The sequence below is a fragment of the Globicephala melas genome, chromosome X (genome assembly GCF_963455315.2).
Source record: "Globicephala melas chromosome X, mGloMel1.2, whole genome shotgun sequence".
NCBI lineage: Eukaryota > Metazoa > Chordata > Mammalia > Artiodactyla > Delphinidae > Globicephala > Globicephala melas.
In genome coordinates, this window is record NC_083335.1 from 80,950,612 (window position 1) to 80,974,716 (window position 24,105).

A 24,105-nucleotide genomic window follows, 5' to 3' on the forward strand; every position below is an offset into this window, starting at 1 on the left:
TTTATTGACATTGAATTGGAGAAACAATTTGGGAGTTGGCTGTGAGGTTGGACTGAAGAGACATCAAGATTTGAGATAAGAGATGGAAACATTTGCAGTTGGGTGATCGCTGGAACTATCTGAATATAGGAATCACCTTGGGGGAAAACAAAAAAGAACACCAAGGACTGAACTCTGATTTTACTCATTTCATCAATAAGAAATGAATATTAAAGAGCACCTTTGAAGTTATGTTACTACCTATCATAAAACACATTTGAAGAGTACTTCTTTTAATGTGCATTCATTGGGTAATTTCTGGTTTGTGAACTTTAATATGATATGAATAACTTTCAAATGAAATCAGTCAATAAATGTGCCTAACGGAATAGTTAGGCACTGAATAACATTCAGTAGGGTATACAGAAGTAGACATACAGTGTTGTACACATGAAACTTATATAATGTTATAGATCAATGTTACTTCAATAAAAGAAAAATAAATACTTGTTTCGGTTTGTTATTTCTTCCTCTACTTGTTGGCAACTGTATCACTAGTGCAGCAGCCATCATTGCCCGCCAATTGAGTGCATAAGATCACTTGTTCCACCAGATTTGTACACAAGAAGAATCCTGACGTTGGGTTTTCCGTTAGTGCAGAAATGTTCTTAAATGAATGACATTCAAACTTAGCTCTCTTTTTTAAAAGAAACTAAAGGGGAATGAGCACAAAAATACTCCTTCAGATTAGTTGGGTGGGCAGAAATGCTGGCACTAATATGTATATGTTTCTGGCTATCGTCTGCTTTTTATTTCTACCTGCTGACATTTTTCCAGGTTAAGAACACAATCTATAAAGGCTTCAGTTCCAAAGTCTTTCCCAACATTGTTGTGCTATTTGTTTGCTCACTGGAGTTGGCAGAGAATCACATGAATGTGCAGAGGGATAACAGGAAAAAATGATACTTTTATTATAGGCTGACTTGTGTGTCCTTGGGTTTTAAGTTTTAAAAAAGGAGGAATTCAAAAAAAAAAAGTAGGAATTCCAACAAGATTGGTACGTCCTTTTAGTACATCATGGTTACTCAAAATTAGTAAACATTATTTTTGTAAAACACTTTTCTATATGAGAATATGTTCCACTTAATTCATTAAACTCTTCTTAAGCAATTTTCACTACTATATTTCCATTTAATTTTTATTAACAAAATTCCACACTTTGGGCTTCCCTGGTGGTGCAGTGGTTGAGAGTCCACCTGCCGATGCAGGGGACATGGGTTCGTGCCCCAGTCCGGAAGATCCCACATGCCGTGGAGCCGCTGGGCCCGTGAGCCATGGCCGCTGAGCCTGTGCTCCGCAACGGGAGAGGCCACAACAGTGAGAGGTCCGCGTATCACAAAAAAAAAAAAAAAAAAATTCCACACTTTATTTTGATTTCCTTAGTTTTTGCATAAATTCTTTTTCTGTTCTAGGATCCCATCCAGGATACCACCTGATATTTACGCGTCATGTCTCTAAGCTCCTCTTGGCAGTTTTTCTCAGACTTCCCTTGTTTTTTTTTTGTTTCTGTTTGTTTTTAAATTTTATTGAAGTATATATAGTTGATTTATAATGTTGTGTTAATTTCTTCTGTACAGCAAAGTGACTCAGCCATATATATATATATATATATATATATATATATATATCTGTGTATTCTTTTTCATATTCTTTCCATTATGGTTTGTCACAGGATATTGAGTATAGTTCCCTATGTCCATTTAACTTTTAATCTCCTTGACTCTAAGCCTTCAGTAGCACAAGGGTCATAGAGAATGACAGACTATGCATAAGTAGTCATTGAGATTATCATGTTCCTCCTTATTAAGCAATTTTCTTATCCTTTTCCCAGTTTGTTGCATGGATTGGCATGGTACAATGGAAAGCACACTGACCAAATAGTCAGGATACTTGGGTTCTAACCCCAGCGTATAACCTCAGCTGTTTACTTTCTGGATTCCAGTCTTCCCATCCCCAAAATAGAATGATACTTGCTGAACCTATATCACGGGCCTGTTATGAGTTTCAAAGAATATAAAGAAAAGTACTTTGAAAGTGTTTATATGTAGGCTTCTTGCATTATCTTTTACATTTTTATAGTTTTTCACAATTAAAAAAAAGTCCCATAACAATTGTACGAGATATTTTCACATGTTTATTTAATTAAATCTGTGGAAGTGTTACTGTGCTTACATTTCACAACTGCATTTACTAAAATTCATTTTAGACCCACTCTGTAAGTTTTGACTTGTAAATCAGTCAGAGGAACTTTATGAATCTTTTCTATGAGAATGATTTAGTTAGCCTGTGTAATAGTACTAAATAATATAAAGACAGTGTGATGTTCAGATTAGGAAACTTTTCACTGATGAAGACATCTGTAAGTGATTTATTTCATCTATTTGGACATCTTGTACTCCAGAACTCATGAGGCTAACAAAAGCATCTGCCTTCTTATTTCTGCTATTCTAGATAGACATTGTTTTTATCAATAATAAACAGAAATATTGGTAAACAAAAATTTAAATGAGATTCTAGTTTTCTGAAGATTGTTGAAAGTCAGTATGGTATATTAAAAGAAAAAGTTCTTCTCTATAGGCTTCTCTATAGGCTCTCTAGGCTTTAGAATTCTGGGCCTGGCTCTGCTGGTATCTAATTGCAAGAATCAGGCATGGGGCTTCCATGGTGGCGCAGTAGTTAAGAATCTGCCTGCCAATCTACAGATTTAGTGCAATCCCTATCAAACTACCAATGGCATTTTTCACAGAACTAGGACAAAAAATATCACAATTTGTATGGAAACACAAAAGACCCCAAATAGCCAAGGCAATATTGAGAAAGAAAAAAGGAGAAAGAAAAAGGAGTCAGGCTCCCTGACTTCAGACTATAATACAAAGCTACAGTAATCAAGACAGTATGGTACTGGCACAAAAACAGAGATATAGATCAATGGAACACGATAGAAAGCCCAGAGATAAACCCACGCATATATGGTCACCTTATCTTTGATAAAGGAGGCAAGAATATACAATCGAGAAAAGACAGCCTCTTCAATAAGTGGTGCTGGGAAAACTGGACAGCTACATGTAAAAGAATGGACAGCTATATGTAAAAGAATGAAATTAGAACACTCCCTAACACTGTATACAGAAATAAACTCAAAATGGATTAAAGACCTAAATGTAAGGACAGACACTATAAAACTCTTAGAGGAAAACATAGGCAGAACACTCTATGACGTATATCACAGCAAGATCCTTTTTTACCCACTTCCTAGAGAAATGGAAATAAAAACAAAAATAAATAAATGGGACCTAATGAAACTTAAAAGCTTTTGCACAGCAAAGGAAACCATAAACAAGACAAAAGACAACCTTTATAATGGGAGAAAATATTTGCAAATGAAGCCACTGACAAAGGATTAATCTCCAAAATATGTAAGCAGCTCATGTAGCTCAATGTCAAAAAAAACAAACAACCCAATCCAAAAATGGGCAGAAGCCCTAAATATACATTTCTCCAAAGAAGATATACAGATTGCCAACAAACACATGAAAGGATGCTCAACATCATTAATCATTAGAGAAATGCAAATCAAAACTGCAATGAGGTATCACCTCACACTGGTCAGAATGGCCATCATCAAAAAATCTACAAACAATAAATGCTGGAGAGGGTGTGGAGAAAAGGGAACCCTCTTGCACTGTTGGTGGGAATGTAAATTGATACAGCCACTATGGAGAACAGTATGGAGGTTCCTTAAAAAACTAAAAATAGAACCACCATATGACCCAGCAATCCCACTACTGGGCATATACCCTGATAAAACTGTAATTCAAAAAGAGTCATGTACCCCAATGTTGATTGCAGCACTATTTACAATAGCCAGGACATGGAAGGAACCTAAGTGTCCATCGACAGATGAATGAATAAAGAAGATGTGGTACATATACACAATGGAATATTACTCAGCCATAAAAGGAAACAAAATTGAGTTATTTGTAGTGAGGTGGATGGACCTAGAGTCTGTCATACAGAGTGAAGTAAGTCAGAAAGAGAAAAATAAATACCGTATGCTAACACATATATATGGAATCTAAAAAAATTTTTTAAATGGTTCTGAAGAACCTAGGGGCAGGGCAGGAATAAAGACATAGACGTTTAGAATGGACTTGAGTACACGGGGAGGGGGAAGGGTAAGCTGGGACGAAGTGAGAGAGTGGCATGGACATATATACACTACCAAATGTAAAATATCTAGTGGGAAGCAGCCACATAGCACAGGGAGATCAGCTAGGTGCTTTGTGACCACCTAGAGGGGTGGGAGAGGGAGGGTGGGAGGGAGACGCAAGAGTGAGGGGATATGGGGATATATGTATAAGTATAGCTGATTCACTTTGTTATACAGCAGCCACTAACACACCATTGTAAAGCATTAAACATTAAACATTGTAAAGCATTAACATCTCCAATAAAGATGTTAAAGAAAACAAAAAAAAGAATCCACCTGCCAATGCAGGGGACACGGGTTCGATCCCTGGTCTGGGAAGATCCCACATGCCGCGGAGCAAGTAAGCCTGTGCACCACAACTACTGAGCCTGCACTCTAGAGCCCATGGGCCACAACTACTGAGCCCGCATGCCACAACTACTGAAGCCCGCACATCTGGAGCCCGTGCTCCGCAACAAGAGAAGCCACTGCAATGAGAAGCCTGTGTACCGCAACGAAGAGTAGCCCCCGCTCGCCGCAACTAGAGAAAGCCCACGCCCAGCAATGAAGACCCAACACAGCCAAAAATAAAAAATAAATAAATGTATTTTAAAAAAAAGGAATTCAGGCATGTCAGTTTACTTTTTCTGGGCCTCATTTCCCCATTATAAAACAAGTGGTTTGGATTAGACTTCTAAGGTTCTTTCCATTTTTAACATTCTGTCATTGTTTTTTAACTCTTCTAAGTATCTGTCTGAGGAACCTGATGATAAGAGTACAGTTGATACTAATATTTTTGAGATACTATTTATTATATTTGACTTATACCTAAGGTGACCATATAATTTGCCATCCAAACAAGAAGAAACTTTTGAGAGTGAAAGAGATACTGTTAGTAATTACACAAGGACCATAGCTTTAAGCCAGAACTAGAATGTCTGGTTACCCTATCTATACCCAATATGTAGTTCTGCATTACTGGCCAAAAAAGAGTATTTGTTTATCAGTTTTAATTCCTTTTCCTGGTTTCTCTGTTTTTTTTTCTTCTTATAGATCCACTGTGTGCGGCGGAAAGTAGTGCAGCATCATGCCAGCAATCTCCAGCTAGTAAAAAAGGGATGTTCACAGATGACTTACACAAACTGGTGGATGACTGGACAAAGGAAACAGTAGGAAATTCTCTTATTAAGCCAAGTTTAAACCAACTTAAACAGAGTCAACAGAAACTAGAAACAGACAACTGGAACAAAGTATATGAAGTAAGTTGTTTATACCTGACCCTCTTTATTTATGAGAACTAAAACCATAAAGATTGATTCACTTAGGCCTATAGTTATAGTCACTATGATAGAGTGGTGTGATTTGACAACATAGAGACTTTTATCCTTGTCTAGATTCATTATGTCTTTGAGCAAATTAAGTTTTAGGCCAGAGGCCAGCGAACTATTTCTGGGAAGGGGCCAATTAGTAAATATTTTCAAGCCATGTGGTTGTAACTAATCAACACAGCCATAGACAATACATAAACAAGTGGGCATGGTTTTGTCCATTAAAACTTGATTTGCAAAAAGAGGTGGCAGGCTGTAGATTGCTAACCCTTGTTTTAGGCTATTATACCTGAAGGAAAAAAAAAGTATCAAAAAAGAAAGCATCTGGAGTGAGGGTTAATTCAACCTTGTGGTGCAAGAAGAATTTGGGTTTTGAGGAAAAGTTATCTTATGTTAATTGTACATCAGTATTCTCATAGCCAATAAGTTATCTTACGTATTCAGTATGAAAAAGAATTTTAAAGATATTTAAACTAGAATATTATAAAATATATCTTAAGTTTATGGACGAGATGTCTACTTAATTGCATATGTACTTAGTCAGGTGTACAAGCAATTGAAATGTAGAAAGATGTCCACAATGCATTCTGGAGTGGGAAGAAGACAGGTTCACAGAATAGTATATATAGTATTTATGTAAAATTATATAAGATACATGTATATATGCATAGAAATAGGAAAAGCCATTAAAATATGCTGGATGGTGGAATTTGGGCCTTATTTTACTTTGTACTTGTCTGTATTTGAATTTTTAAAGTATCATTTTTTCAAAATGAATAAATCTATTAAAATGGGAATCAGGGCTTAGAATCTGAACCCATATAATTGAAAGAGATATATCTGAGTGTGTGTGTGTGTTATGTTTGTGTACATATATGTGTGTGTATATATAGTCATTGCATGTAGTTTGGTAAAGAGTCTGAAAATACATTTAGTGTTAACATTGAATAAAATTTTTCAAAAGCCTAGATTTTCCAAACTAGTAAGCAGTGTATCTGCTTAAGGGATCTGTGTATTTATATTATTCCTGGCACCGATTTATACACAGATAGTATCACCATTGTAAAAATTGGAAGCCTTTAGAGGCAAATTTTAAGGCATAAATGTGTTTGTGCTGCCCGTGAGAGATCCTCTGAGCACTATGTGAATGGAGGCCTTTGTTGATGAGTTGGAGGGTGGTTTATTGTGGTATAATGAGAATGTTTGGAAGAAGAGTGAGTAGAAAATGGAGTACGAATAAAAGCGGTGAAGGTCTTTATACGGACTGGGGTTCCAGCGTCAGCTCAGTCATTTACTAGTTGTGTGACTTTAGACAAGTCATTTGTGCGTCAGTTTTCATGTCTTTAAAACAGGGATAATACCTTCCTGCTTTGCAGGATTGCTGTGAGGATTAAATGAGGTAACATCTTTAAAGTGCCTAGCACATAGTAGTATCCTATATATGTAACTATTTTTGTATTTTTAGGTTCAGTTGATTATATCTTTGTGTGGAGAGCCCATCTCACTATCTAATGTTCTTGCATGTTACTGTTCTGTGCCTTAGAAAAATTTGTCACAATTATGTGCCAAGCCCTCTGCTAGGCACTGGGTTTGATTAGCAAAAACAAGTATGTTCCCTGTTCTCATGGGACTTATATGCTGGTGGGACAGTTAGATATGAACAGACTTGTATAAATAAACATAAAATTGCAGCTGTAATAAGGACTACAAAGGAGAGATATAGGATACCATACAGTAAGGGAAATTTGACCTAGTAAAGGGAAGTCAAGAAAAGCTTCCCTGAGAAAGTGATGATTGAGCAGAGATCTGCAGGATGAGTAAGTGTTAACTAGGTGAAAAGGGGAGGGAATATGATTCTAAGCAGAAAGAACAGCATATGCAAAACCCCTGTATGGGGAAACAGAATGAAAGGACTGAAAGTAGGTCCATTTGGCTGAAGTGTAGAGAGCAGAGAGGAGTTGGTGCACAGTGAATCTAAGGAGGGTCTTAAAAGTGGTGATGACAAGGAACTTTGTCTTTATTTTAAGACAGATGGATAGCCATTGAAGCCCTAGGGTTGACATGATCAGATTTGCTTTTTTTTTTTTTTGCGGTACGCGGGCCTCTCACTGTTGTGGCCTCCGGACCCGCAGGCTCAGCGGCCATGGCTCATGGGCCTAGCCGCTCTGCGGCATGTGGGATCTTCCCAGACCGGGGCACGAACCCGTGTCCCCTGCATCGGCAGGCAGACTCTCAACCACTGCACCACCAGGGAAGCCCCAGATTTGCTTTTTGAAAAGATCACTCTGGCTTGAAGCAAGAAGAAAGATTATTGAAGATAAGGGTAGATGTTGGTAGACCAATTAAGAGTTAGTCACAGTAGGCCCGATAAAGAGAAGTTGAACAACTTTTTAAATAACTATACTTCAATTTAAAAAAAGAGAGAGAGAGAAGCTGAGATGAAGAGAAGTGAACAGATTACAAGAAATGTTTAAGAGATAAAATGGACCAGATTTAGTGATGGAACTGATGTTTGGCAGAGGGGAGGTGTCAAGGCAAGGTTTCTGGCTGGTATAACTGGCTATCATTCCAGCATACCAATCATCAAGAAGGGGAACATGAGCAGGCAGTGTGTTTTGGTAGAAGAAAGATCATACATTTGGTTTTGGTCATTTGAATCTGAGATGCCTTTTAAATATCCAAGAGAAGATTAAGTATAACATGTCATCTCCAATTTTTTTAAAATAAAAATCACATTGTTACTGTTTGTAAAATAATAATGTTTGTTATAGAATTTAATCAATGCAGAAAAGTACAAAATTTTAAAATACCACCTTCAAATCCTACCACCCAGAAATAATTGTCACTAACTTTAGATAAACATCATTTCAGATATCTTTCTATGTCTGTATATGAATACATAGAAATAGCTTTACAAAAATGTGATCATACTATATGTGCTATTTTAAAATCAGAAGTATTTAGTTTTACTTTAACAGAACAAAAATACTGATATGAAAAAGGGATTGCTGGACTTCAAATGTTTCTTTTTTACCTCAAGAGATCTTGTCATTCATTCTTGAGTCAAGCTAAAAACCTTTAACCTAACTGTAGTTTGAAACTTTAGTTGAAAGTGTTTTAGCTTGACCATGAATTTACAAGAACTAAGAATTTGGGACTGATACCAAGCTCTCCTTTAAGTAAGAATTATTTACTTCCATTTAGACTTATTATTCCCATGTGCATAAGATTTCAGTAATCTCTATACATACACATAATTACAATACAATATAATAAGAAGAGTCAGGCAGGAATATGTTTTCTTAGTACTGCCCAAAACATAATTGTTGAGTTTAAATTTCCAAAAATATAACAGAAATGTCAGACTTTAAATAGTGAGTAGGAGGAGGTAGGGAGGTGACATTTCTTGAGCACCTACTATATGCCAGGCTTTCCCCTATGCCACTCTAAATCATGCTCCTCTTTCTTCAAAGAATTATGTAGTAACATGGACTACTGTTGTCTGTGGCCCTGAATGAGAGACTGCCTGGGACTGGCAGAAGGAAGTAAAAATTGAAGAGTAGTGCTAGCACGAGGAAAGGAGACACTAAACTGTGAACAGAAATTTAGCAGGGGTCTTGGAGTTAGCTGGAACTGTGTTCAAATCCTCACCTTACTATTAACTTGCTAAGTGGTGATGGGTGTTATCAATTTTGAGCTTCTGTTTCCTCATCTAAAAATGCCTGCCTTGCAGGGCAGTTACGAAGATGAAATGAAATAAGGTATATAACTATGCTTAGCACACAGAACGTTACTCCAAAAATGGTAGACAGTCAGAATAATAATGGGAGAGTAGTAAGGCAAAAAGAATACAGATGGGTAAAAGTATCTACCAAATAAACTGATCTTTTGTTTTTATTTTTTGTTAGAATACTCCATCTACTATGGGCTACACATCAACATGGATTTCTTCTCTGTCCCAAATCCGTGGAGCTGTCCCAGCCTCCTTGCCACAAGGACTCTCACGCCCTTCATTTCCTGGGCCATTATCATCATATGGAATACCCCATGTTTGTCAATATAATGCTGTGGGGGGGCCAGGGTATCCGGTACAGTGGGTAGGAATTTCAGGAACACCACAACAGTCTGTAGTAATTCCTACCCAATCTGGGGGACTGTTCCAGCCGGGGATGAATTTGCAGGCATTTCCAGCTTCATCAGTTCAGAATCCATCCGCGATCCCTCCTGGTCCCAAGTGAATCAGAGTAGAAGATGAAGAAAAAGGAAATGTTTTTCAGAAATATTTCCAGGACACCTAAGATAATAAACTTTCTTCTTCTTGGGTTCTGCCATATTTTCCCTCGTTTTGAGTTTACTTTCCACTATATATTTTTTTCCAATGTAGTATTTGATATAGCTCATCATCCTGTAGAACTGTGCAGTTTGTACATAGAACACTGCACACAGAAATGTTTTTTCACTTCAAATCCTATCCTCTTTGATACTTGATTTTTTAAAAATACTGTTCAGAATGCTTTAATAAGCTCAGCTTGAGCATTTCCATTTCCAGGACACTTTCCATTATTGCTGCTCTCTGCAGCTGGATGATACTTTTCTTTAAAAGGTATAAAAACTATTTATATTCCCCTAACATGGGCAAAGTGAGACCCTCCAACAGCTGGAGTCTTATGGGATTCTTCACGTTTATCTTAGGTTTACCTTTCGCAGAAGGCAGGGTAACTTGCTGCAGGAAATGTTTTGGTATATAAAATTAGAATAACTTTGTCAACCAATATAGAACATGAGCCCTTTTTAATGTGATTTTCTTCCCGTCGTCACAGCAGTAGGAGTGAAGCCTTGTTTTAGGTGAGGCGGAGAGAAAGGAAAAAACAGAACTGTAACAGTTCCTTGATTCTGCAGATACTGTAGCTGCTTTAGGATTTCCATAGTAATTCAAAGCAGCTATCTCTGTTTCTCATGTGCACACTACATTGTTTTTGAGCATCTGAGAGGCATTGGTTTGGCTTGCATTCTTTTGCAAGGGATGTATTGCAGCTGATGTGAATCTCATTTGGGGGGAATCTTAGTGTTCCTAACAAAGAGGATTCAAGTTACACCTCTATTAGTCCATTCTTCTGAAGTGAAATTTACTTGACACAGTAGGTTTTGTAGGTTTTGAGACTTACACATGAAACACTGGCATTACAGGGTTCTAAGAGATGTGGGGTATACATTGTCCTGCAGTAGATAGTAGACCCTCAAACGATACTATTTAAGTTGCCCTTAGCTTTTTTTTTTTTTTTGGATTACCTTTTTTTCAGTTGTTATAGTTTCCTTGTTAGTATCTAGCATCTTAGATGATTTTAGATCTCAGATGATTTTGGCAGCCTCTTTAGAATCTGAGAGAGATCACTGTCAAGTTGCACTTTACTGGGTTTTATCCAGTTTTAGGAGGAGGGGAGGCAATGTCAAAATATACATTTTTAGTTTTCAAGAAGGTTAACTGTAATAATCTTAAAAGGCTGGTCACAGAGTTACCTAATGCTCAGTCTGTGAAACCCAAATAGAATTCTAAAATGGTATTTATCGACTACCACATATAAAGATGTTTAAAATACTTAGTTTTCGCTCTGAAGATTTCAAGGTCATTTCTAGTACACATTTACGTAATAACAAGTTGTCTACTGGTCAACATTCCAGATGATCACCCAACATTTCTGTTGACAGATTTTCCTCCATATTCCTCTAAAAATTTTACCCCGTGATCTTGCCAGGTAATGAGGAAAACTTAATGGGTGTACCTTTTTTTGCACAGTCTACTTTGTGACATGCAGTACACTTTTTCAAAAAAAACAAATGTGTCTTATGTTACTTACCTGAGGATCACACTCAGCATCATGAAGATTCTGTTGCTATCATTTGGGGGCATCCAGGGCAGCATTTTGAGAATTGCTGTTGATAAGAGCCACAGTTTTCTTTTAATAAAACATATTCTGGTTTGGATGAGTCTTTCTAAATCTTATGTACAGATTCTTCAAATTTCTTCTACAGTATTGATTTGCAAGTTGAAGTGGTTTTAGGACATTAGTGTAATGCAAATTCTTGCATTGCAATTTTCCATGTGTACAAAAACAATGTGCCTAAAATCCGTAATTCTTTAAAACTGCTTGTGTTTCATTATTAGAGTCAGCTTTGTGTGATTACATTGAGACTTACAACCTATAAAGTGAAAATACTGCAGGTTTTATGATCCCTTCTTCTCGAGTTGCAATCCTTTTAAACAGTGTACCCCAGGATGAAAAAAGCTCCATGGATGACATGCACAATTACATTTATTAATGGCTGCTCTACATCAAATGTCCCACATTTTGCCACCACCTCTGTTTTATGTATAATTCATCATTCTTTTGCCTGCAGAATTTTGCAGTGCCTTGTAATATTTAGAATCTTTTCAGATTTTTTGCTGGAAAGAAAAGTAGTCTTCTAAAGTTTGAAGATGGTGAGTAGTGTACTGCTGTCTCCATGCTGACTGCAGTAGTTGGGTTAACATATGTATACATGATGTATATGTAACATGTATAAGTTTAAAAATACAGAAAAAAGTGAGTTTGTGCAGAAATGAAGAAAACAGTGTTATTCACATCACTGTGGGTTTTTAAGTTATTTTTTTCCCATTACTTAAATATTTGATTCCAATTACAGTCACTTTGACTGTAAATATTAGCTAGTTTTCTATCTAGGGGTTTTGCATTATTTCATAATTTTGCTAAATCATATGATAGTGCTGTTTTCATCCTTGCTGAGGTACTTCCCCCCCCCCAGAAATAATTAACTCTTGAGGTAAAGCTCAGAAATTCCCTTCTTACTTAACAAAGAGCCTACTATGTAACAAGGGCCTTCTTCCCATTTCCAACACACACACACAAACCTGTCCTTTCCATTTTCCTTCTTGTAGAAAAAAAAAGGTTATACTAAACCATCCCACTTGTAAAGTTTATTTGGGGGTAGTCTGTGTGTCCAACCACCATGTTTACTTCTCAAAGTGCAAGTCTGATGAATAGTACTGTATCTCCATATGTGGCAATGTGAGCATTTCATCATGAATTACCTGCTGCTATGTTTGTGAAGTTGGGTGTAACATCATAAGAATATGAAACCAGTATTGGTGTAAATCTAATGAAAATAACCCTATGTATATTTGTAGCAGTCTTGAATCTCTAAGGCAATTTGCTGTAGTATAACAAATATCCATTTCGTTTTTCATATTTTTCTTGCCAGTTTTATATCAAGCATGAATTCTAATGGTTTGACAGCAAAATTATCTGTGAAAGTTTAAAAGGCACTTTTCTGCTGTGATTTTTGGATTGAGTGTGGAGTGTTATGTACAGTATGATGGGATGTATCATTTTAGAACCGCAGATTTAATTCTACTCCAATTACATTTGTTTATCTACCTCTTTTTCAGTGCTGTTTTGGGGTACACATGTAAACACTGCCTGTGAAACTTGCTTTTTTGCCTTGATTCTCAGTATTCTTTCAGGTTATAAATCTGGCCTGCTAACTATGAGTTTGAAATGAGAAGGACCATCACTCTGGTACCAATCTATGTTTAAGTGACGAGAGCCACATGCTTCTGTGAAATAAGCTTTGGGGATTTAGGGATGGCGAACAGAGAAATAAATCCAGCTGGTGGCAATATAGGACTTAGTTGTAGAAGTTAGTTGCAAAATAAACAAATGATAAGAAAGTACCTAAATTAGACAATCTGGTGCCTGTAACTTCGTATCTTTTTTTTTGCGGTACGCAGGCCTCTTGCTGCTGTGGCCTCTCCTGTTGCGGAGCACAGGCTCAGGACGCGCAGGCTCAGCGGCCATGGCTCACGGGCCCAGCCGCTCCGCAGCACGTGGGGTCCTGACCGGGGCACAAACCCGCCTCCCCTGCATCGGTAGGCGGACTTTCAACCACTGCGCCACCAGGGAAGCCCTGTAACTTCGTATCTTTTATTAGAGATGCGTTTCTTGTCTGTGTGCCTAAAGGGCTATGGGTTGAAACTGCTTTAACTATCACAATGAAATATTTGACAAATATTACAGCAGTGGCCCATCATTCAGCATATTAGCATACTGCTAGGTATTTGCAATGATATTTTATTACCTTAAAATGGCCATATGCTTTTAGTTGAATTGTAGTTAGTCGTAACTGTTTATCCAATCTCTAAAGTTTATTGGAGGCATTGACTTTCTTCTTTGCTGTCTTCTCTGAGTGATGAAAATGATGCATTCTCTGTTTTTTCCAGAAAACTGAGCAAATGTTTGTAAACCACATGTTATTTGTTTCACATGTTTACTGTGTGTAACACTACAGCATGTTTAATGTTAGTAAATACTGTATTTCAGGCTTCATGTACAAGTACATTCCTGAGGTATACTTGCCATCAGTTTGGGATTCAGTTATTTAATCTTCTGTTTGGTTTAGAAGAATCTTGAGATATTTGAGGTGGTGTGCAGGCCATTTTCTAGAATAGATTGTTCATTTTTAATCCTGTAGTTTACTGGGGACTTGTTTTTTCCCCCTTTATTTAGAAGATGAACCAGTAAGGGAGCAGGGCATAGGAAAGGTCATTGATTTGGTAAATGTAATTTCTGGGATTGAAATAAAAAACCCACAAACAATCCAGACTGTAAAATGGTGACACTCAAACTTGGTAAAATCCTTTGAAGTGAAGTTAGTATGAAATTTTTATGGAGCCAGATGCTTTCAGGTCACCCTGGAAATAGTCTTTGTATGTGAAGGATGAACACAAACATTGGTCAGGGACCTTGACAGCCACCATTGGCAGGGGCCTGGGATAGTAACTAGGTTACACTTAGTTATTTTCAACTGAGATAGCTGGAAGATTATATAAACCAACAGCTCCCATTCTGGAAGGTCTTCTTTTAATTAAAAAAACCTCCAACAGAAAGGCCAAAAGTCAAGCAAGAAGGGGAGAAACTGGGCTCTTGAGAAAAAAAAAAAGTGCCAGTGAAAAATAAAATTCCTAAATGTGTGCTTGTCATCCTTCCAGTTTTTTTTTTTAAGTTGCATTTCTTCTCCGTTATAATTTAAGATTTCAGATTGAGGTTTGTGGTCCAGAACATACCCTCAGCAGAAATAGTGACTGATTGGAAAGTGCAGTTGTTCAAGGTCTGTCATGCTCAATCACTTAAAGCTGTAATTTGTTTGATATGAATATTAAGCATGTAGACCTAGTGCAGCATGGGAGCCACTCAGGAAGTTTATGCAATTAATAAACTTTCATGCATAATTAATTTACTATGAAGTATGCAGAATTTCAGCCACTTCTCTACACTTAACACTTAGTTGTATATGTGAACTCTCTTTTCTTAATTGGGGAATGTAGCATTATATGGAATGTTGTTAAACCTAATTTTAATCCTTCTTGACATTAACTTTTATTATTTTTTTGGTAAACCAAGTGATCTGCCTTTAAGCAGTTGTCTGATTTTGGTTCTTTGAAACTGATTTTTATTTCATTTGTATCCAACCATTTGTTTTGTTTCCTGGAAATTTTGTTTTGAAACAGAAAATAAAGGCTGTGTTAAAATGAGTATGTTATCTTATTAAAACGCTGTCATAGTCACTGCAATCATCTGGCTTAAACTGGTTCTTCATTTACCAAATCTAATTTAGCAGATTTAAAAACTTTAGTCCTATAGATATGCTGGCTGAATAAACTAAGCTGTGTGTTACCTCTTGATTTATAGCTCCAACAGATTTTGAGTTGGACCCCTTGTCCTCACTTGTCAATGAGCCATAATTGGAACAGTCACTACGATTTACTGAGTACCTACTGTGTTAGTTAGGCTTGTGATAAAATTCATAAAACAATCCTATAAGCTAGATCTGTTACTGTCTCTACAGAGAAAATTTGAGAATCAGAGAGATTAAAGAATTTACCAAGGTACCATAGCTAGTAAATGATGAAGCCTGGATCCAAACCCAGGTCTGACTCCAAAATTCATGGGAAAAACCTCAGGCCATACTGACTCTCAGATGTACTGTAATAATAATACTCAAAATACATTTAGACTACGTTTTCAACTAATTATTATGATTAGTACATACGCTTTTCATATATCTTTCATGAGGTTATGTCCAGTGCTTGTTTTATAATTTTAAGAGAAGTATATGTTTATGGTACAAGCAAGAATTCAAAATGTGCCCTTTGTGTAAATTTATTAAGGAGTATTTCCTTTCATATTGACAGTGTTTATGGTCCACCTTCAGAAAAAAGTGCATTTGGAAATCTCCGTTGCACATCTTTCATTTACCACACTACAGTGACTTGGGAAACTGTCAAATGAGGTCAGATCCCTTGTTCATTTGATAATTGAGGTAGAAGAATCATGCATATGTTTATGCAAACAGCCCTGGAGGAAGAATAAGAGGCCTATCAGAAATATTCAAGATTAGATGAGGATTTGTAAAGTGTTTTTAAAAATCTATTACCTTGATTTTATGACAATGACTCCAAGGTATTCTCTCCTAGGTGATCCCTAAAGGGAGGATACAAGGTACACAGTTGAACAAACACAGGTTTTTTGACTCACAGACCCCTCAAACCTCTATTTTCTCATTTGTACAATGAGGTGGTTGTGAGTATTAAATGAGATATGTCCCAAATTTGCTAATTGTGCTTATTGTTAGACATCTCTAGTGACTTTCACAATAAACTTGCACTTGGGAAACCAGACTGGTTTGGAAATGGGCCCTGGTTCTTATTATAGTTGCTACAGATACCACTTGGAGTTCAGCAGACCTGGATTTGTATTCTAGCTTTGTGAACTTGGAAAATTACTTAACTTTTTAGCTTCAATTTCCTTATCTGTAAAAAGGATAACTGCTTCACTGGTGGTATTTTGAGACTAAATGAAAAAACATAAAGGGCTTAGCACTGCACCTGGCACGTAGTAGGTCTGCTCAAATAATAGTAACAGCTACTGAAGGGACCTTACATATCACTAAGGAGGAAACAGTCATAGAGATGTGACAAAACTGAACTCAACCTGTGAGTCAACGTGAGGTCTGTTGGTGAAAGATTGGGTATTTGCCCCAGTGGTGCCAGATGATGTAAAGTGAGGTTCAGAGATGAAAGTGTTTAAGTTGGGGGATAAAACCCATTTAAAATGTGCCATCATTAATGAGCACTAGATTAAAAGAATCAGATGAAAGAATTAAGTCTGTGACTAAAGAATTTAGAAGGAGCTGAAGTAGTAGGAGTTGGGGAAAAGACGGTGGGTCTTAAGACAGGAGGTCAAGACAGAAATGAAATAAAGCATAGATGATGGTCTGAATAGGAGCAGGACCTTGGGATAAACAGATGAAGAACTGGAAAAGACTAGTTCACATGCCTGTTACAAATTTGTAAGATTTCTCCATTCCAGTTCAGAAGTTCTCATCGCTGACTGCATATTAAAATCACCTGGGGAGGTATTTTTAAAAATTAGTGTCCCTGGGCTTCCCTGGTGGCGCAGTGGTTGAGAGTCCGCCTGCCGATGCAGGGGACATGGGTTCGTGCCCCGGTCCGGGAAGATCCCACATGCCGCGGAGCGGCTAGGCCCGTGAGCCATGGCCGCTGAGCCTGTGCGTCCGGAGCCTGTGCTCCACAACGGGAGAGGCCACAACAGTGAGAGGCCCGTGTACCGCAAAAAAAAAAAAAAAAAAAATTAGTGTCCCGGTTACACAGCAATGTGAATATACTTAACACTACTGAACTGTATACTTAAAAATGGTTAAGATGGTAATTTTTCTGTTATATATATTTTACCACAATTTAAAAATAATTAGTGTCTGGGCCCCATTCCTATAATTAGTATTGTTTTAAAAAGCTCCCCAGGTGATATATTAATATCATATTAAACTAGCTAGGGTTGAGAACCACAGTCCTTGCTTCCTTTACTAATCAAATGACCTCCCTGCTATTATTGCTGGTTCAAGAAACACAAGCAACATAGCAGCCTTATTAGACCTTCTAATGAATTATTTACTATTACCATATAAGCTTACAGCCTCTCAAACAGCCCCCAAGGATTTGGGCAATAGATAAAGCTAAGTGGGCCCCTTGCAGAAACTGAACAGCTAGTTACTACTTAGGTGGAAGATATCAGAAGATTGAATCCAATATGAATTTTCGATGCAACTTCTTTATGCTTCTCTCCAGCCTTCATTTTAATAATTAAGGTTTATTAGGTGCTTACTGTGCCAGTTACTATGCTAAGCACTTTAATATACCATTTAATCTTCAGAAGTTTCTGAGGTAAGTACATTACCATCTCCCTTCTAAGCTCCTTGACTGCCTTGAAAACTGTTTTCTCCTAGCCCAGCGTTATTCCTGGCATGTAGTAGGTACCAAATAAATCTGTTGAATAAATTAATGAGTCCCTATTTCATAGATACAATAAGGGCTCAAGAGGTTAAATAACTTGTTAGTTATATAGCAAATAAGGAGTTGAACTGGTATTGGAGCCAAGATCTCAGCTCCAAAGCACACACTTTAACCACTATTCTGTGACATCTACTGTCCCTTTCTACTTTCAGGGCTTTGGCCTCTGTTATCTCTTCCCTCTCTATGGCCTATGCCTAGCATAAAGTTTCTCTTGTACTATATATGTTAAGATTCTTGTTTGTAAGTAATAGAAACCCAATTTGAACAAGCTTAAACAAAAAAGAGGGATTTATTATAAAGATGGTGGTGGTGTCTCAAAACACCCAACGATAGTGCAGATGGGCCTTAGGAACATAAATCAGGTGCTTGAATGCAGCCAGGATTTTTCATCTCCCCTCCTCCAGCTCAATCCCAAATTCTCTGGGAAGGTACATAAAGAATAAGCTCCTGGTGCAACCATGAGGGTAAGGTAGAGAAAGTGGTAGAAAAGGGGTACTGGGGAGACAAAACAGACGTTTACCTATAGTCCTCCGTTTGACTGCCCCGTAAACACATATGCCATTTTCCCCATACCTACAATTCCACAAATGTCCACACCTAACAATCTATGGACAACTGCAAGTCACATGCAACTACTGTATCCAGAGCAACGGCACAGCATGGACATGCCCCTTCCTCATCTAGTTCAGTGGCAATCTAAATGTGGATCGTCTTGATCCTGCCACTCCCTGATAAACTTAACTGCCACCAACAGATCTAACATGCAATAGTAGAGAAATATTTAGATTAACCACTAAGTTCCCTTTTATGAAAGGAGAGGGGCACAACTTTATCAGCCACCAGTCCAAGTGTGCACCATTTCCACCTGGATAGGAAGGAAGGAAATAAAGTACGGGTATAGAAAAACTTACGGGAGTCATTTTATTGATGCTTCTTTTTGCTTTACCAGTCTGTACTTGGGCCTGCTCTAGAAGAGCAGTGATTCTCAAACGTAAGGGTGCATTAGAATCACCTGGAGAACTAGTGTGACCTGCAAAAACTCTCGACACAAACACTCCATTCAAACACCTACACTAAGAGACTAGACCAAATTTGGCTTCTAGCCTCCTAAGTCGGAGTCTCTGGGATGACCCAATTTCCATCTGGAAAAGCTCAGGCTGTAAAAAGAATTTATAGCTTACTCTAGCTGACACCTGACAATAGACCCCTGACCTCCCTTTCTTAGAGCATTTACCAAAAAGGGCTTAAAATTATGACTTCTTCCCCTGTCCCTTTGAGATGTATATGTATCTCCTACAACTCCAGAGTGTGTGTCTCAAGGACCATTCCTTTGAAATGTAGTCATCGGGAAGGCTAGGGCCTCTGTCTCCCAGTAACTGTGGGAGGATATAATCCTAACTTAAATAATTGCCAGCTAGCAGACACAGCTAGCCTAACTGCATTTACGCTGGCCAACTCTGTAATTTTTCACTTCCCTGACTCTACTTGAGCCTCTCCTTGCTCCTCCTCCCTCCTTTTCCCTTTAAAATGCTCAGTCACCTCTGCACAAATGGGAATGGAGCTCTGCTTTTTCCCCTACTATCAGTAATTGAATAAAATCTGTCCTCATTGCTTTAACTAATGTCAGGCTTTGTTTATCTTTGACACCATTTAAACCACACATTGCTAGCCCCACCCCCAGAGTTTCTGATTCAGGAGATCTGGGGTGAGTCCCGAGAATTTACATTTCTAACAGTTCCTAGGTGCTGATATGCCGATCCAGGGACCATACTTTGAGAATCACTGCTGGCTCATGGTCCCTGTTCACTAGATAGGATTTTCTAGTGATACAACTTCCTCAAAACCTCATATTGTAAGGCCAACTGGCCCGAGGCAGGGGAACACAATCAGATTCACAGGTTGCATCAGACCGAAATTCTCCGGACCACCCAGTTCCAGAAACTGCCCTGGAGACATTCCGGACCACCCAGTTCCAGGAACTGACCTGGGACTTTGAACCCGGCCCAGCCTTCCCGCCTTTCGAGGGGCGGGACTAACGGTCCCCCAGGATACCCGAAAAGACCACCAAATAAGGAATACCCTGCGCCCTCCCAGATTCACCACACCCCTTTCCCTTCTTCCCCTATAAAATCTTGCCCAACCCTCGCCCGGGTGCGACTTCTCTGGCCCCTTTCTCTCGGACCAGTGAACCTCGCCCGGGAGCGCTCCTTAATAAAGCTCACTTGAAGCTTTCCTCTGTTTCGCGGTGCCGTTTGTTAAGATCCGACCTTACACATATGACTGCCTGTTAATTTCATTTGAGGGGCCTCACAATGCTAATAACAAGTGCCAAGAACCTTGTCAATTTATGCTCTTTGAATCTTCAGATTTGCTAAAGGGAATAATCACCCTATTGCAGGTTTCTATTTATTTTTTTTCTTCCTTTTTTTTTTTTTTTTTGCGGTACGCGGGTCTCTCACTGTTGTGGCCTATCCCATTGCGGAGCACAGGCTCCAGACGCGCAGGCTCAGCGGCCACGGCTCACGGGCCTAGCTGCTCTGCTGCATGTGGGATCTTCCCGGACTGGGGCACGAACCCGTGTCCCCTGCATCGGCAGGCGGACTCTCAACCACTGCGCCACCAGAGAAGCCCGGGTTTCTATTTCTTAGCTCTCTACCTAAAGACTTGGCTCCTTCTCCCTGGCATTATGCTCAAGGTCTCCAGTTCAGAGCGTGGATAGGAAACAGGTTGAGTTCAACGATGTGAAGCCTCTCTTTTCCGATCTGCTCTGGGAATGTTACACTTACCCTCTCTTCCTTGCATTCCAGCTGAATGCATGTACAGAGGAAGAGATCATCACATTTGGGGGAGCTGGATAACAAGGAATACTGTGGTGGCTTGTAAAGATAACCTCTTTCCAGTTCGTTGGAAACTGGATGCCAGTTTCCTAATTAGTGGAACATTTAAAATGAGACAATAAATCAGCAAAGCCCATGAATATCTAATCATTAGCAACTGCTAAACTCTTGATATAGGCAGGGCTGCTCTGCTTTTGAGTCTCAAGAGCAATAAGCAACTGCTTCGCTGCCAAATAACACAGAATGCCAACTTCCAATTAACGATATGGGAGATCTCCAATCTTTGCCAGTTCCATAGTTTAGGGTCTATAATTTGCCACACCCCATTTCTGGTACCAGTTCTTGAATTAATAATTTTTTGGTCATGAGTAGTTTCTAACCCAACTCTATCTTAAAAATAGTAAGGATATGAGGTTGCCTCAGAGAAACCAAGGGCAAGAATGCCTGAGGAATGATCTAGAACCTGAGTCTTAAACACGATGAAGACTCCCTATCTCCCATCTCTGCTCTAGAGTCTGCGGTTTTTTCTCTTCCTGCAGACCAGCATCTTTTACTTTTGTCCCTCTGATGGGAAAATTGACTACTGACAGCTTCAAAGTTTTACACTTAGAGAAAAACTGATCTCTCTGGTCCAATTCCAAATTTCTAGGGAATGAGATTCTGATCGACCCAGCTTGGATTCGTTATCTACCTTTGACCCAGTCAGCGATGGTTATGGTTAACATGACAGTTTTTGTAAATGGGGAGAGGGTTAATTCCTAGAAAAGGAGGGCTGAGTAGACAATCCAACAGGTGTCCATTATACTAGAAAACTTCTATTCCTTTCATCCACCATCCCTTCAAGCCACTATTCCCTCCTTTCACTGCTTGTTTTCACAGGAGTTATTTATGTGCATTGCTTCAACATCTACTTATTCTTTGCCAATCTGGTTTGTTCTATCTCCACTAGTCTTTTATGATAAATTTCTTTATGGAGCTTGAAGATTTTTCAGCTTTTGTATCCTAATACACTGTTCTCAGATTTCATTCACCCTGACTACTCTTGAGTTCTAAACTTTTGCATTCTTACTCGGCCTGCCATTATCTCCCACCTTCTATTAAGTTCCAAGCCAGATCTGACTGCTACGCACTGTTACAGAACAGAATAGATCTTGTTTTCTACCCTCCTCTGGTTTAAACAGTGTGCCCTAAACACCAGTCAGCCAGAAGACTGGTCTATATCTGAATCAAACAAGGAGAATGCTGAAAATATTGAATAGATTTTCAAAAGATGATTCTGTACGTCTGGAATTGGAGCCCTTACCGCTATTTTTCTAGAGCTCCCCGACAGATCGATTCACAATGTTTGCAAACAAAGGTCCTAACCATAGGACATTGTAGCTCAGTGAGTACCAGAAAGGTACAACTTGTAGCTTAACTTGTGTTGGTGCTTATCTCCCTGACCAAAGAGCTCCTGAGTACAATGGATATTCGATTTCACTTTGTCTCTGCATTGCCTTGGGCAAATAAATTATACAATTTTCACCATTCATAAACTGGGGCCAAGAACTCTTCCTCAAAGAATTACAGTAGCTAAAAGTTAAGTGGATTGTTACAGAAATGGTGGTTATTATTTTTACGTTTCATATGTGTCCTTTCTCATTCATTAAAAGCTACGCACATTATTCCCTCCCCCCAAAGGAAAATTCTTCCTCCTGGGAAATTTTAGCATACTTTAGCTGAATTCAATTAAACCACTCTACTTCCTTTCCCATGATGCATCACTCCCCCCCAACTCCTTTTCTTGGGAAAGGCGGTAAATAGCCTGAAGCAACTCGGTGGATGCGAAGAGCTGGAGTGCAAATCCTAAACGCATATCACGCCCCTCCCCTTGAGACCCAGTGAATGCAAGGGCTGACAGGGGTGGTAATCTTGTTCCAACACTGTATCCCGAGGCCGTAGAGGAGACTACAACTCCCAGAATGCCCCGCCCCGCTCCCCCTCCTCCAGCTAGAAAGCGTGTACCATAGAGAAGACGCGGTAACGTGGCTCCTGGAGGTAGAAGTAAGAGGCTTCACCCCTTTTGAAGCGGTGAAGAGCGGCCATAGAGGGATAAGAGAGAAGTGACTAGAGGCCGTCATCGCTTTTATCCTCCCAGCCTCTCGTGAGTCCGGTCGGCCTCACCACTCCTCTCCACCCAAATCCAGTCTGTGGTCTCCTCCCCACGCCTCCCTTATTCCCTCGCTAGCTCACCCCGCCCCTCGGGAATCCTTTGCCCGCCCCCTCGCCCCCCGCGGAGTGCGCACGCGCCCGCCCCCAGCTTCGCGCCCAGATCGCCGCCTAGCCTGCTCGCGCAGCCGCCGTCTCGTCTGCCCACCGACGAAGCATGGGCGTCCAGGGCTTCCAAGAGTTCCTGGAGAAGCGCTGTCCCGGGGCTGTTGTGCCCGTGGACCTCCTCAAACTCGCGCGTACGGTCTCGCGCCAGCAGCAGCAGCAGCAGCATCGCCCGCTGCCGCCTACAGCAGCCCTAGCGCCCGGGGCTCCACGCGCCGCCAGGGGCTCCGCGCCTCTGCAACCGCCGCTCGCGCCCGCTGCCTTGGGTGCCTACTCCGGGGGCGCGGGGCCGACTCGGCACCATCACCCCGCTCACCACTTCCACCATCACGGCCAGGCGCACCCCGGGCTGCACCCGCCGCCGCCGCCCCCTCCGCTGCCCGGGGCCCGGGTGCTGGTGGACGCGGGCTCAGCGCTGCCTCGGCTTTATGGCGGCTACCAGACGGATTGGGTGTGTGGCGGCCAATGGAACGCCATGCTGGGCTACTTGTCAGCGCTATGTCAGGCTTGTGCCTATCCCGGCGGCGACGGCTTGGAGCTGGTGGTCATGTTCCCCGGGGGCCTGGGCAAGGACCGGCTGGCCGAGTGGGGCCGTCGGTGCCAGGCCGAGCGGCAGACAGCGCAACTGATCGTGGGACACGTGGGCAACAAGGGCACCCCTCCTCCACGGGCCTGGTTCCTGCCACCGGCCTGCCTGAGCCACTGCGTGAGGCTAGCGCTCATCCGCTTCCGGGTCAAGGTGAGGGAGGGGCCGGATCTTAAATAATACGCCCCACACCTATTCCCTCCCAACTAAACACCTAACCACCCACCCACTTACCTGTCTCCCATCCACCCACTCAGCGCCCAGTCAGCTAACCCACTTGCCTAACTACCCTCGATCATTTTATCCATCTACCCAACCCTTCATACCACGCCCTACCGATTCGCTCACCTGCATAACCACATCTCTACCCATGTCATCCCAATAACCCC

The 24,105-nt window shown here is 40.1% G+C and overlaps 2 protein-coding genes and 1 long non-coding RNA gene across 7 annotated transcripts in view; 2 read left to right on the forward strand and 1 right to left on the reverse strand.

The window, feature by feature from the left end:
• Positions 1-15,160, forward strand: part of WNK3 (WNK lysine deficient protein kinase 3) — a 185,167-nt gene extending 170,007 nt beyond the window's left edge. Inside the window, exons 22-23 of the mRNA XM_060291809.1 lie at positions 5,282-5,487; positions 9,465-15,160. Coding sequence (XP_060147792.1) covers positions 5,282-5,487; positions 9,465-9,794 — 536 coding nt within the window. The 3' untranslated portion in view covers positions 9,795-15,160. The remainder of the gene's footprint in view (positions 1-5,281; positions 5,488-9,464) is intronic.
• LOC132594421 (uncharacterized) lies at positions 7,800-23,830 on the reverse strand. 3 transcript variants are annotated; one of them, XR_009560594.1, is made up of 4 exons: positions 23,447-23,830; positions 16,045-16,091; positions 11,412-11,487; positions 7,800-9,780 (listed from the first exon to the last, which is right to left on the reverse strand). It is a non-coding gene; the product is annotated as an uncharacterized lncRNA (long non-coding RNA). The 3 variants fall into 3 exon arrangements; XR_009560592.1 differs by having other exon boundaries at positions 23,174-23,830; XR_009560593.1 differs by lacking the exon at positions 23,447-23,830 and adding an exon at positions 22,822-23,011.
• FAM120C (family with sequence similarity 120 member C) overlaps positions 23,123-24,105 on the forward strand; it is a 138,815-nt gene continuing 137,832 nt past the window's right edge. For all 3 annotated transcript variants that reach the window (XM_030850126.2, XM_060291811.1, XM_030850127.2), the window contains exon 1: positions 23,123-23,869. In XM_030850126.2, the coding sequence (XP_030705986.1) occupies positions 23,183-23,869 (687 nt within the window). In that variant the 5' untranslated portion in view covers positions 23,123-23,182. The remainder of the gene's footprint in view (positions 23,870-24,105) is intronic.